Consider the following 14,606-nt stretch of genomic DNA (forward strand, 5'->3'; position numbering starts at 1 on the left):
AGCAATCCACAGGCACCCAGCAAAAGGCAAATCCACAGGATACCTAGCCAGTCAACATCACAGTTGCATGTTAATTAACTTTACACCCTAAAACAATAAGAGGCTCTACAATCAAAAACCCACCAAACCGGTTTTTGAGAAGTACCTTTTGGTTCGCTTGTCCTTTGGCGTCTGCAAGGAATACACATTCTCAGGCAGACACAGAAGCGATCAGAAACGCTTCCAAAGTTTAATGGACATTTAAGTAAAACAGTTTATTTGAGTAATGTATGTTTACTTTATGTTTCTGTAGGTTTTTGTGTGTACATGTTCCATGTGTTTAACAAAACTGTTATAGATAGTTCTTGAGTAATAGCCCTCAGTGACAAATGAAATCTACAGAATGTTTGTGAAATACTTTGTTTGGTATCGATTGAAAGCTAGGAACATTTTAAATGCATTGGTTTATATGAAGAAACCATACTATGAAAAGTGTTGACGTTATAAGACTTTATTTTAACCACTATGCCATCAAAGCAGCACCCACACCAGGTGTCAACCCGGCCTCCTAGAGGGCAGAATTGGGGTGTGACTCCACCCCGCACCTTATCTGATTGGACAAGCATTGTGTAGACCCAGCCTCTACCAAAGCCTATAAAACTTTGAACAAAGGAATTTCATCGTCGTCTTTTGCCGGTCATCTTTGCCAATTGTCACCGCCGTCGCTGCCCGGACGTCGCTCTTCTCGTGCTGTGGCCGTTACATCGCCTCGCCGGAAGCCTCGTTACATCACGCAGCAGACCGCGACCTTCACTTGCTGCCGGCTCGACCCCCGATCTGCTTGTGCAACCGCTTCAACAACAAGCCATCGGGTCAACACATCCAAACCCTGAAACTCATCCTAACTACAGGAACCCAGGAAGGACTTCGAACGCCGCCTTGTCCAACATCCGTATCCCTAGCAACCGACTAAGGAAACCCCTCTTCACCGACAAGGGAATTCCATCACGTCACTGAAGTTGCTACGCTGACCAATCAGCTTCGCCGGGATTTCCCTTTGGACCAGTCGAGGAAACCAAAAATTACATCAGAACGCAAGTAGCACAAACAAGGTTTCTATCCATTACTGAATCTGGTGTGAATTATGTTTAAGTAGTAAAGAATAACAAAATTCTCTGCTTTTATGGTTTCTCTCAGGTTGCAATGCTAAGAACGTAGCAAATGCTAGAAGTTGAATCCACTCAGTCATAACTCTCCTCAAACTGCTTGTGAGTGTGTGTATGTATGTGCGTTTGTTTGTTTTACGTAACGTTAGATTAGTACTTTGTGTTGTAGAGTAGCAATAAACTTTTGTTTCGTTTTAAGATCCGTGTTGGTGTGTTGTGTGCTTTATAAGTTAATGCCTCAGCTTCAGATACTGCTACCTTGCTTATTAAATAATTAGATACTGTTTTTATATTGTTATTGTTGGCCACGTAATAATATAATACAGGATTGCTTTACACTAAACGTTCTATTTGCTGGACAAATACTTAAGTTAAGTGTTAGCTTTAAATAATTCTATGTGAATCATGTTCGAATCTTTGATTCGAATCCCCAAAGTTTAAACATGATTTAAACCAAAGAGCTGATTCTTACATAGTGGTGGAGAATAATTCGGGCAAGCAGATCTAACTTTTAAAGCACAAAACCCAGAAATCACGTTGTTAATCTTTTCTATTTTTGTCCGGAAAGAATAGATTAGAAAGAACAAAAGTTTTGCTACTGCACAATTTCATTGTGGTACCATTTGTTTTATTGCTTAACTACATTTAGTGTTGTTAAGAAAGTAAAACTTCATTTAAATTGTCCGCCGAGACAAACTAAGCCGCTCTAAAGCGCATGTAGAGAAAGACAAAGCGTATTCCTTTGTGCTTATCTCATAACGATATATAAGGCCTTCACAGTATGATTTCGTACGCCGCGATTCCCGGATGGAAACTCAGCTGTGTTTTCTCCTGGTAACTGATTTAGCATAGCTAACTAAATTCTTGTTGCCCTGTAATTTGCTAATACTTAGTAAATTATTTAAAACGCGGAGCTCAGAGAGAGCTGCCTAGCGTAGTTTATAGGAGAAGTTTTGAAATTGATCAATTGAAATTGTGGTTTGAATCCACGGATGTGTTTGCAGTCTAAACAGACCTAACACAGAGTGCTGAGATCCCCCATATCTCTGTCACGATTTGTATTAATCTCAGAAATCCTGTTGATTAATTTTGTCTCACTTTCATAAGTTGAGAATTGTTCAGTACTGTTAAGATATAAAATCTAACTAGTGCTTTTTGTTTGAACAGTGTGAGATGCGCCGTCATCTCAAGTGATACTGTGAAATTTGCTATTATTCCACTTTGTGGTCGTTGCCATAGCAGCAACCTTGGTCCGGAAGTACAGAGAGACTTGCCGGAATTACATTCAAGCGCGCATGTGCAGTCCGCCAGCGCCAGCTTGAATTGTAAACAAAGAGCATAGCGTGAAGCTAAGCTAAACTAACGCTAACGCGTTTGAATTGAAGTCTATGCATTTCCAGTAGCAACGAAGGCTAATAGATAGCACGTAGCATATAGTGGTCTTAAATGCATTGTATGGCTGATGTTTGAAACTCTTGCATCTAAGTTGTTTCTCTTTACTCACCTTGGAAAAGTTGACAAATGCAAAGTTAATAAAGTGTGCACAATCTAACTGCTGAGTTTAATCACTATTATTTTAATTTTTGTTTTTCCTGCTGTACCTGGCCTGTTGAATTTGATCAGTTTGAACTCACATAAGCTGTTGGTTTTATTAGTGATGAATTATAGTTTTGTTTTCATGACTATAAATTAATGCTCTCTGACCTGTACAAGTATCAATACTTTTTCCATTCATCAACATCTAGGAACACCCATTTCCTATAATTGTTGATTTATACGGATAAGACTCACTGATTAAATAAATTATAATTGTTTAATTTAATGACAAACTGCATTAAATGTTACTTTAACCAACTTCATTGTTTTGAAATTTTAATTTCATTAATGGTTCATTTATGCATGGCTCTATCATTTTAGCAATAATTAATAATTTAATTTAGTCATAAGTGTTCTTATCAATCTTAATGATAATTTATAAAAGTTATTACTTCTTTACAGGTTTAAAGTTAAGTTCAATTAAAATTTGAATTTAGTCTTTTCATCTAGTGGAGCCCTCCAATTAGCCAAACTTCAAAAGGAAAATTCAGATTTTTCTAATACGTAGGCTAAGTGGTTACTATATAACACAATAAAACCAACCCTTTTTGAGTATCAACTCAACAGTGCCATTGTTTTGACATCCTTAATTACACCTAATGCTAAGAGAAAACTAACTCCTTTGTTATCTCTTTCAACTAACTATCTTCTTTTTACTGGACTATTGATGCTGGTTTAAGGATTGTGCTTGTGAGAGTCAAAAAGCAGAGAATTTTAGAAACATTTAATAGATGTTTGGGACACTTGAACACTTTTAATTGTTAAAATTGTCTGATCTCACACCTCCTTTCTCACTCATCAGGTCACCAAGAAGATAGGCGTCATTAGATCCAATTCTAAACACGCATCCAGAAACAATTTATTTGGTGTACGGAGTCAATCCTATTCAGAAGCCAATACTGTTATTGTTGTCCTACTTTCTGCCACTTCAGAAGAAAGTTAATAGCAACTTCAGTCCTGGTATTTAGAAATCTTATTTTTTTTTTAATTTAACAAAAGCCAAAGGAACCCTCTTTCTAGGAAAGTGGAAACTACAGATTTTCACCCTACTCCTTGGTCTCCTTATCACTTTTGTTTTTCTTTGTTCTCTCACTGTGTCTGTGCTACTGACTCTTTCCACAGAGACTACCAGTTAGACACGCGTACCCACCAGAGGGCCACAGTTCCAGAGAACCACACTTCACTCAACATTAGAACACACTTAACATTGCACATTAACATTTCTCCTTTTCTGTTTGCATTGTTCTACCTTGTTTTTTTTTCTTTCTCCTCTCTATCTCTCTTCAAGGTCTGTGTCAGTTAAAATCCTAAGTCCTCCCCCCCGCCGCAAAACATGGCTCACTCCAAAGATCCTGTTGGCCACTGGAAGGACCTGGAAACATGGCTGAGCGTTGTAACAGGCAGTCTCCTCCCTAAAGCTGCCGAAACACTGCAGCCCCTGACGCAAAACCAATTGGATGAGAACATAGACAGCATCATGAAGCAAGACCCAAGTCAAAGCTTTAACCACAAGGAGCTGGCCAAAATCACTGGTACTTTGAGTCACACACTCATAGCCACCCTCAAATTGAGTGACAGACACGCCTCCCAACTCCAACACAAGCTGACACGCCTGCAAGCCCGCATCGAGCAGCTAGAGCTAGAGGCTCAGGAACGTCTTCAACAACCAAATGAGGTGGATGAAGGTACCACAGAGGAGATCGACAAACTACAAGAAGCCCTAACAGCCATCACAGAAGAAAGAGAACAAGCCAGAGCAGACCACGCTGACGTCGCTAACAAGCTAGATTACGCTGAACAGCTACTGAAGGAAGCGAAGGTGGACTTAAGAGACAAGAAGGCCAGAATCAAAGCCCTTGAAACTCACCTGAGCGAAGCAAGACATGAGATCGACAGACTAATGCAGGAAGTGGATGACATCAAAGAGGAGTCCGCCAGTGAACTCAGGCATGCCTATGCACTGCGCTATGAACCTCCAAAGACAAGATGTGCACCAGCCTCGCCCCTGCCAAGTAGGACAGGATCCCCTGTCCCTGAGCTCTCACCTATTGAAAGAGGTGAGAAACCATGCCAAAGATCTTCGCCAACACCTTCTGAAGAGCCTTACCTTACCCCACAGCGACGAGAGCCTGTGATAGCCAGTCACAGATCGTCATACAGTCTGGACCTCAAAGACCTTGACAAGCTGGCCAGAAACATTGGCAAGTTTACTCCAAGTGTGTCAGGTGGTTTGGAGGTCCACGCTTATTTGCAAGACATTGATTTCCATCTGGAAATGAGACCCAATGTCTCTGATAAAGAAAGACTGTATTTGCTTCGAGCCACATCCAGCACTGAGGTGCGCAGCTTCCTGGACCGACAACCGGCTCGGGTAAAGAATGATTATCGCTTGCTCCAAGAAGCCCTCATCAGAGAGTTTGCAAACCCTGAATCAGATCAAGGACTGTTAAGTGCTCTGGAGACAAAACAAGCTCGCAATGAGTCTCCACATGCTTACTACAACCGACTCAGGCAATCCTTTTTCGGAACTCGCAACGAACCGAATATGGAAGAAGACCTGAACTTTAAGATTCTCTTCCTGAGAAACCTCCATCCTGCAGTAAGCCAACATCTCGGAGTACTCGCATGCCCACGAACAATGAGCATCCAGCATTTGCGAGATTTGACACAGAAAGCACACGACAAACAAAAGATGGTGTTAGAGAAAAACACTAAAACTGCAACAGTTCTTGCCTTTAACACCCAGAATCCAGAACTGGCACTAGAGGGTGCCCAACGCCCAAACAGCGTGAGACCACCATCCCCAGCGTGGAATGCGTCTTCGTCCAATAGACAACGGAACTCCTACGATGACACAAGACCTAAACAAAGGAACAGTCACTGGGATGGACCGCGTGGACAACGACGCTCACCTGAACACCACCAGGAAAGAAACCAATGGGGGTCGAACAAAAACTGGTCACCATCCAAGGGAAGACATCAAAACCCTGTATCATCAAGTCCAAGGAGTCAACGAAGGTACTCCAAACATTTCCACTCTGACAACGCTCAGACTCAATCCCAGCAAGAGGAAAATACCCCACCGGGATTTGACCCTCAAGAACTGGTGAAATTGATGATGAAAGAGTTTCTCAAATGCATAGAGGAGGACAGGAAACGGGAAAAGGAAAAAGCAGATTCAGCCTGACTAGTTGCCGAGCGGAGAAGCAACAACCACCTGAACCAACAAACACTTGCAGGTGAAAACCCTCAGGTTTCTAAAAGTGCCGTTCTGGTCGTCTGCCACTCCTCCGACAAACCTCAGTTCAGTCCTGAAACCCTTCCTGACCCATGCCAAACTCCGGTACCTCCATTTCTAGATGAACATTTGACTGCTCCATCATCATTGAACAACAAATGGGGGAGGACCACAACTTGACACAGATCAACTGTTCTACCCTTTACATACTAACATAACCTTTGACATTCTAGGGAAACACCTAGTTAAACACAACACTAATACTTTCTCCTCTACAGCACTGCTAGAACAACTTCTAGTAGAGAGGATCCACTCCACATTTGCAACACTGTTTTGCTGGTTTTTAACCTACCTTGTTTTGTTGCATCACTGTGCCCCTTCATTTCCTTTCTCTCTCTCTCCCTAACTAATTTGCAGTTCCAGTCCCCTCTACAGGGAACTCCTGCAAATTCATGCATAGGGCCTAAAAGTAGGATTGACTCCTTCTCCCAAATTAGTGTCAATTGCTGCAGAATTATTGCTTATTTAAGTTGAAGCTAGCGCCACTCCATACTTGCAATGAAGTAAACTAGCTAAATAACTAAATTTGAATTATTTCAGGCAATGTTACACTACACCTTGTGTTCCTAACACGAACAATTTAAGCTAAAACCTGCACCAGAACTCAGTCTATGGAATGGAAATGTGGTTTGTGTCTTGTGTGTCTGTTTTCTCTCTACCTATGCCTCTTGTTCCAGTGTCTGCCGATGTTCATGCCAGGAACATCACCATCCAAATGGGGGATGTAGTGAGTCAACGGATCGTTCCAGAACCGAACAAGCCACAGACCATGTTATCCTTAAAAGATTGGTTGGTGCCTACGAGTCTGAGATTGATTTCATTTTCAAAGCAATCCACAGGCACCCAGCAAAAGGCAAATCCACAGGATACCTAGCCAGTCAACATCACAGTTGCATGTTAATTAACTTTACACCCTAAAACAATAAGAGGCTCTACAATCAAAAACCCACCAAACCGGTTTTTGAGAAGTACCTTTTGGTTCGCTTGTCCTTTGGCGTCTGCAAGGAATACACATTCTCAGGCAGACACAGAAGCGATCAGAAACGCTTCCAAAGTTTAATGGACATTTAAGTAAAACAGTTTATTTGAGTAATGTATGTTTACTTTATGTTTCTGTAGGTTTTTGTGTGTACATGTTCCATGTGTTTAACAAAACTGTTATAGATAGTTCTTGAGTAATAGCCCTCAGTGACAAATGAAATCTACAGAATGTTTGTGAAATACTTTGTTTGGTATCGATTGAAAGCTAGGAACATTTTAAATGCATTGGTTTATATGAAGAAACCATACTATGAAAAGTGTTGACGTTATAAGACTTTATTTTAACCACTATGCCATCAAAGCAGCACCCACACCAGGTGTCAACCCGGCCTCCTAGAGGGCAGAATTGGGGTGTGACTCCACCCCGCACCTTATCTGATTGGACAAGCATTGTGTAGACCCAGCCTCTACCAAAGCCTATAAAACTTTGAACAAAGGAATTTCATCGTCGTCTTTTGCCGGTCATCTTTGCCAATTGTCACCGCCGTCGCTGCCCGGACGTCGCTCTTCTCGTGCTGTGGCCGTTACATCGCCTCGCCGGAAGCCTCGTTACATCACGCAGCAGACCGCGACCTTCACTTGCTGCCGGCTCGACCCCCGATCTGCTTGTGCAACCGCTTCAACAACAAGCCATCGGGTCAACACATCCAAACCCTGAAACTCATCCTAACTACAGGAACCCAGGAAGGACTTCGAACGCCGCCTTGTCCAACATCCGTATCCCTAGCAACCGACTAAGGAAACCCCTCTTCACCGACAAGGGAATTCCATCACGTCACTGAAGTTGCTACGCTGACCAATCAGCTTCGCCGGGATTTCCCTTTGGACCAGTCGAGGAAACCAAAAATTACATCAGAACGCAAGTAGCACAAACAAGGTTTCTATCCATTACTGAATCTGGTGTGAATTATGTTTAAGTAGTAAAGAATAACAAAATTCTCTGCTTTTATGGTTTCTCTCAGGTTGCAATGCTAAGAACGTAGCAAATGCTAGAAGTTGAATCCACTCAGTCATAACTCTCCTCAAACTGCTTGTGAGTGTGTGTATGTATGTGCGTTTGTTTGTTTTACGTAACGTTAGATTAGTACTTTGTGTTGTAGAGTAGCAATAAACTTTTGTTTCGTTTTAAGATCCGTGTTGGTGTGTTGTGTGCTTTATAAGTTAATGCCTCAGCTTCAGATACTGCTACCTTGCTTATTAAATAATTAGATACTGTTTTTATATTGTTATTGTTGGCCACGTAATAATATAATACAGGATTGCTTTACACTAAACGTTCTATTTGCTGGACAAATACTTAAGTTAAGTGTTAGCTTTAAATAATTCTATGTGAATCATGTTCGAATCTTTGATTCGAATCCCCAAAGTTTAAACATGATTTAAACCAAAGAGCTGATTCTTACACAGACTTAAATCTAAGTTGATGCACCTCTTAAAGACAGGATGAAAAATTGTTGGGCACAATGAATATTATATTCCTCAAGTTTTGTATGAGAACTGTGTCCTTAATCAGGTGGAAAGGATTCTGAATGATCCAACTCAGTGTTTTGTATTCACATTATGAAAACCTTCCCTCTGATGGGAGATATAGAGTTCCTAAGTGTAGCTTAAACCGATACAATAAATACTTTACACCTGTTTTAGTAGGTTTATTTAATAAGAGTTTATCTAAACAATCATTATTAGGGGCCAAGCATCGAAGGCGCATAGGCACCTATTGTATCTGTTTCGGTTGTTATTATTATTATTCCGACTTCCTCTTCTTCTTCCTCTGCTCTTGGAGTCTATGGCAGCCCTATGAACCGTTTGCAGCATTTGCGCAAACTTTGACACACTCTTAGGCTGCATTTACACTGCATGGTTCAAGTGACTTAATTCCGATTTTTTTTCCCATGTGACACAGATCAGATATGGCCCATGTACTGTACGTGTAAGCAGAATCAAATCAAATGGATTCCGATTTACTCAAATCAGATTCAGGCCTTGTTTATTTGTGAAAATTTATCGGATATGAATCGGATCTGTGTTCTCATGTCTGCAGTGTAAGCAGGTAGATCAGATTTTCACCTGCAAATGACGTCAAGTCTGACGCTTTCATTTCAGAACAGACTTCAGCAGAGTCACAAACCTTAAATCTCAAACACGAGAACTAAAACAGCTTTTGTATTGTCATATAGCACAGGTATTTAAGCAATGTCTGCCAGGTAACCAATATAAACTAATATCAAACTAGTGCATCCATCACGTGCATAAATCACGCCATGGACATTACATTAAGATGCCTAAAGGTTTAAAAAAGCCTATATATATCAAAAGAAGATAGCCAAATGAGAACCTTTCTGTCATAAACTATAGTAAAACAGCTTGTCAAGAGCTGCGAACAGATTACATAAAGGAATGGAGAAAAAAGTGCTCTTTAATTTGCAGCTGTTAGTCAGCGCCCGCTCTTTTTTTTTTCTGTGCCATTGCGCCCTTGCTTTGTGCTGTGTAAATGCAGACGATCAAATACGAGTCACTTTTAAAAGATGATGTACGCTGGTCATCAAAAAAATCGGATACAGTCACAAAAATCAGAATTGACCATCAAGATCTGCAGTGTAAATGCAGCCTTTGAGGACAGTCTGATCATTAACCACAACAAATTTGCACTCTCTTACTCAAACTCTCTAGCGGCACCACTTGTCAAAAGTTTCGCTTATGTTTATCTTTCTAACTTTTGAACCGAATGGGCTACGATCAAGATTCCTTGACTCAAGTCGATTCAAACGCACCCTATGTTGCCATTTTCCATCACGAGAATTTATTCGCTATTTTCACCTGTTTGAACAAACTCGTCTTATGCCATTTGTCTGATCTTCACCAGAATTGAATCATGAGATCTACAGACCATGCTGACCAAAAGTAATTGAATTTAAGTTGATTAGACTAACCGTTTTTGATTAACTTGTGAACAAATTTAACATAGAGCTTGTGTTTGTAAAAAGTTATAGAATTTTCAGTTGCTCTGTAGCTTGTTGCCGTGCTTGTTTATGATGTGGCCGCTGGGCTGCTTGGCCCTGGTAATTGCTGCTTGCAGCTATATTTATTATTGCAAGTACTGTATTTTTGTATTGTTTTACTGCGTGTTTGCATGTTCATATGGTGATGCCCATAACAAATTTCCTTTCAAGGACGTTTAAGTTTACCATTTCTACAACTACTTGAGCAGAATCCACTGCACCCAGCACACTCTTTAAGATGCTGCAAGTACTTTAAAATGTTAGGTAGAAACATGCAAATTAGAAAGTATATCAAAAATGTACTAATGTGTGTGCTAATAAAGTTCTAGAACAAAACTCCGAACACTGAATAAAATTCAAAATGTGTTTATTTGTTTGTTTGTTTGTTTGTTTGTTACATTAGAGTCAAAGGTTTTTACAGAGGGGATTTTGGGAATTCTATTTATCACTTGACCAAAACGACCCAAAAATGACCAAAAAAAGACCAAAATAAGAAATCCAATGTTTTTGTAGAATGAAATGCTGTATAAATTCAGGCCAATTTTGTATTTGTGGCTCAAAGCAGGTGAAGAAAAACTAATTTATGTGTCGTAATCAAAATTACAGACACAAATTGAGAAAGTGTGACAAAAACACTTAAAAGTGTATTTTGGAAGTTTTCTTTGTTTTTATTAGACTGAAAAAGCCCAAATGCCCAAAATCTCGAGCTCGAGAGGTGCATGAAAAACCGTTTTGCCTGAAGTATCTAAATTTAATGTGGTTAATACACCCATTCACATGGATATAATGTGCTGTTCTTGTGCAATTTTATTGTAATGTTCTAAAATCTAGTGGAAAGTTTTGCCAGAGATGTGGAAACAGTTATTGAAGTTATGAAAGGAATTAATAGCTTTTAAATGATGGGTGTGGAGTTTGGGTGTCCACATACTTTTGGTCACGCAAAACAACTTTATACAAAATCTCCCTTTGAAATGGTTTTGCCTACTTGTTATGAAGTAAACTACATGAAACCTGACATTTTTAAAACCTTCTTGTAGTTGTTTTACTTAATCCCCAGTATAAAAAACGTTTTTAACATTTTTTAATTATTTAACGTAATACAAAGAAACATAACAGATTAATATTAGATTAATATATAGTTTAAATAAATGGATCAACTTTAAGGCCTGGTTTCAGAGAAAGGGCTTAGACTAGACTTAGGCTTTAATATCAGAATATTTTATAATAAAGGGCAATTAGAAAAAAACTACTGCTGGTCTCCATCTTGAGAAAACACAAAAAGCACTGATATATTTTAAGATAGTCAGTAACAAATTAAACAAATCATACATTTCGGTCTGGTACTAGATTGTCTGAACCTGATAGTGATGTAACTCAATAATTGTATTTATTCATAAATGTTTAAATCCTACATGTAACTTTATATCAGTCATGTAACATTTATTATAAATAATATAATGAAGTATAGCTGATATAATTTTAATATACATTTAATAATTTATTACTTTAAATATTAAACAAAATATTTGTATTATTATATCAAATTTCTTATCCTATATAATTTTGATATCTTTTGATGTCAAATTATTTACTAAAACATTTGTAGTTTTTACAATTAGTTAAATATAATATATAATGTTTTGCTATTTATTTTTTTTAATTAATAAAGCATTTGAAACATGTTTATAGACCTGCATATATTATATTATATTATATTATATTATATTATATTATATTATATTATATTATATTATATTATATTATATTATATTATATCAAACTCTTTGCATGTTCAATGTTCATGTAGTAGGTCATGTAGAGACCAAGGTTAGCTCATGTAGAGAACAGGATTAGTGTGCTTGTGCTGGGTCAGATGTGCTCACCGTGAGCGTCTCTCCTGCAGGGTGCTGAAGCCAGCGAACGACTGGCTCCTGATGATGCCATTGGGTCCTCCAGGAGAGTGAGTGCCAGCAGCCATGATGTCTGGGAAGCGTGAGGACACTCCTGCATGAGGCAGAAAAGGATTCTGGGTAAGACAGAGGTCAGTAGTGCAGATGGGGGAAGGGTTGCGTGTGGAGGATGATGATGTTGGGAATGGACGCACATGCACATTTTACACCATTTTAATGCTACAGAAAGAAATAGTAACAACTTATATAGCACCTTATTCAGCAGGCTGCTTTAACTATTTTGCTTTTACAGTTGTACAAAATAACAACAACATCAGCAGCATAGTTTTCAATTAGTATGGAGCTAAAACTTTGCCAAAACAATCTAAATTTGAATTTTTAATAATTAACAAATTTAAATTGAACTCGACAAACAATCTGAATATCTGCAGACTATGAATTCATTCATTCATTCATTCATTCATTTTCTTGTCGGCTTAGTCCCTTTATTAATCCGGGGTCGCCACAGCGGAATGAACCGCCAACTTAAAAAATTACTGAACTGAACTATGCCCACAATAAAAAAAAAGAAAACAAACAGAAAAGCGCAGACAAGTGGGATAATGGTGCCTGCTTCTTCAGAAGCATTAATAGACAAATTAATATCAAGAAAAAACTGCATTTGTAACATGGGAATATTTTGGTTTCAAAGTCACAGACACCGAACAAAAACAGTCATTTTTAAGAGCTGTCAGAGAATTTTTGCCATGGCTTACACATTATTGAGCTGAAGCTTGAATTAAATTATATTCAGCTTGAAGCTTGAATTAAATCGTAAATCAAATTGCAATATCAGTAAAAATATATAATTAAATAAAAATAAATAAATGTAAAAAATAATAATAAAAATAAAATAAAATAAAATTCGCAATTAGATTTTTCCCCAAATTGCACAGCCCTAATATTCAGTTTTATTAAATTACAATTGTTAATAATTCAAATCGACATTTCAAATTCAGATTGTTTTGGCATATTTTAAGCCCCATATTAGAACTACAGCTAAAATTCTTCTATAAAGCAATCATACAAGCTGATAATCTTGTTTTATTTATTAGATAGAAGGTGTTTAACCTGATATTTCACTAACTGTAAAAACTGAATGATTGACCAGTTAACTAACAAGAGAATTTATTTGATTTATTTATCCAATGCAATTGTTGGTTGTTTTATTTGGCGGCACAACTTGTTTTTAAAGTAAAACATAGATATATAGTTAATAGGTCATGCATTTTTTGTGTGTGTGTTTTTTTTATGTGTAGTCAGATAACTTTCTTTTGCTTCGAGAAATATTTGTAAAAATACTATAATATATTATCAAAATAATTATAAATAAATAACATTAAGAAAACTATTTTGGCAACAAAGAAATACTGATATCATACTAAAACTAAATTACATTCATTACTGAAACTGTGCCAAATGTAAATTCAGGGTAGAAACCTTCTGGATGCACTTGGCCTGAAAACTGAAAGCGGAAATGCTTTGTAATAGTTTTTTTATTTTATTAAATAACATTAAGTAATTTTGTAGGTCTTTTTAAATTGAACTCAATAGCTTAAATTATATTGATTTAGAAAAAAAAATGATATAACCACATTTTATTGTCAGTAATATTTGTTGAAGAGTAGAGAGGCATCATTTTACCAACATTGAAAGTACAGTAACGTAACAGCACTATTAACTGAACAAGTTACTACATAGAAATATTCTATTTTATTCTTTCTTTTATGGTGAGCCTATGTGCTTCATGCTGATAAGTACAGTATATGGCATTGTGAGCATAATATTGAGCTATTTTGAAGTTCGACTGCACAACCCATTGAAATGTATGGGTTTCATAGCGCAAAACTTTCCGCTTCCAGTCTGAAAGTCTCTTCAAAACATGTAGTGACTATCACTGGCAACTAGTGGGGCACAGCATAGCCTTTTTCAGCTCATGGTTTCCCCATTTATCTTTTTCAGGAATTCTGCTTCTTTGTATATTTGTATTTTAGTTAGATTTTTTATGTCACTAAAACAACCTGCTGTTTAAAACACAAATGCTTCCTTAGTGAAATGTCCTGCTTCCTATTTATGAAGTCCTGATTGCATATTTTGCAATGCAAACATTGACCACTAATGTTTCTAAAACAAACATTCAGCATTCAGAGCGGTTTTGCAGCTATTAAAGCAGAAATTAAAGCAGCTGTGTTCTGCTTTCATATAAAAATTGTGCAAACCTATTTAACAAAATCAGATCGAAACCTCTTGAAAAGCCTACCACATATCCATATAGGCTCTTTCCCCTAAGAAATCAGAGAAGTGGTCAAAATTGGACAAAATAAAAACTTCTATTTGCTCACTCTCAAGTGGCTCCAAACTTCTATGCGTTTTTTATTAAGTTGAACACTAAAGAAGATATTTTGAAGAAAGCTGAAAACAAGTAACCACTGACCTTTATAGTAGGAAACACAAATACCATAGAAGTCAATTGTTACAGGTTTCCAGCTTTCATCATAATATCTTATTTTGTGTTTAACAGAGAGACAGAAACCCATAAAGGTTTTAAACAAATGAAGGGTGAGCAACTAATGACCGA

At 37.8% G+C, this 14,606-nt stretch overlaps 2 protein-coding genes across 7 annotated transcripts in view; one reads left to right on the forward strand and one right to left on the reverse strand.

Moving 5' to 3' along the window:
- The window catches only part of ripor2 (RHO family interacting cell polarization regulator 2), a 157,009-nt gene that overhangs the window by 58,378 nt on the left and 84,025 nt on the right, over nucleotides 1–14,606 (reverse strand). For all 6 annotated transcript variants that reach the window (XR_012394646.1, XM_021468090.3, XM_005159634.6 and 3 more), the window contains 1 exon segment: nucleotides 11,963–12,083. Coding sequence is in view for 5 of the 6 variants with exons in the window: in XM_021468090.3 (XP_021323765.2) it covers nucleotides 11,963–12,083 (121 nt within the window). In the remaining variant the exon portion in view is untranslated.
- LOC141379133 (uncharacterized) lies at nucleotides 662–8,209 on the forward strand. The gene is made up of 2 exons (XM_073931792.1): nucleotides 662–1,091; nucleotides 3,544–8,209. The coding sequence occupies exon 2, from the start codon at nucleotides 4,075–4,077 to the stop codon at nucleotides 5,926–5,928; it is 1,854 nt and encodes a 617-aa protein (XP_073787893.1). The 5' UTR covers nucleotides 662–1,091; nucleotides 3,544–4,074; the 3' UTR covers nucleotides 5,929–8,209.

Source organism: Danio rerio, chromosome 19 (genome assembly GCF_049306965.1).
Source record: "Danio rerio strain Tuebingen ecotype United States chromosome 19, GRCz12tu, whole genome shotgun sequence".
In the NCBI taxonomy this organism is placed as follows: Eukaryota; Metazoa; Chordata; class Actinopteri; order Cypriniformes; family Danionidae; genus Danio; species Danio rerio.

Coding starts and splice junctions, on each gene's coding strand:
- LOC141379133 (XM_073931792.1), top strand. CDS start 4,075: ATGGCTCACTCCAAAGATCCTGTTGGCCACTGGAAGGACCTGGAAACA.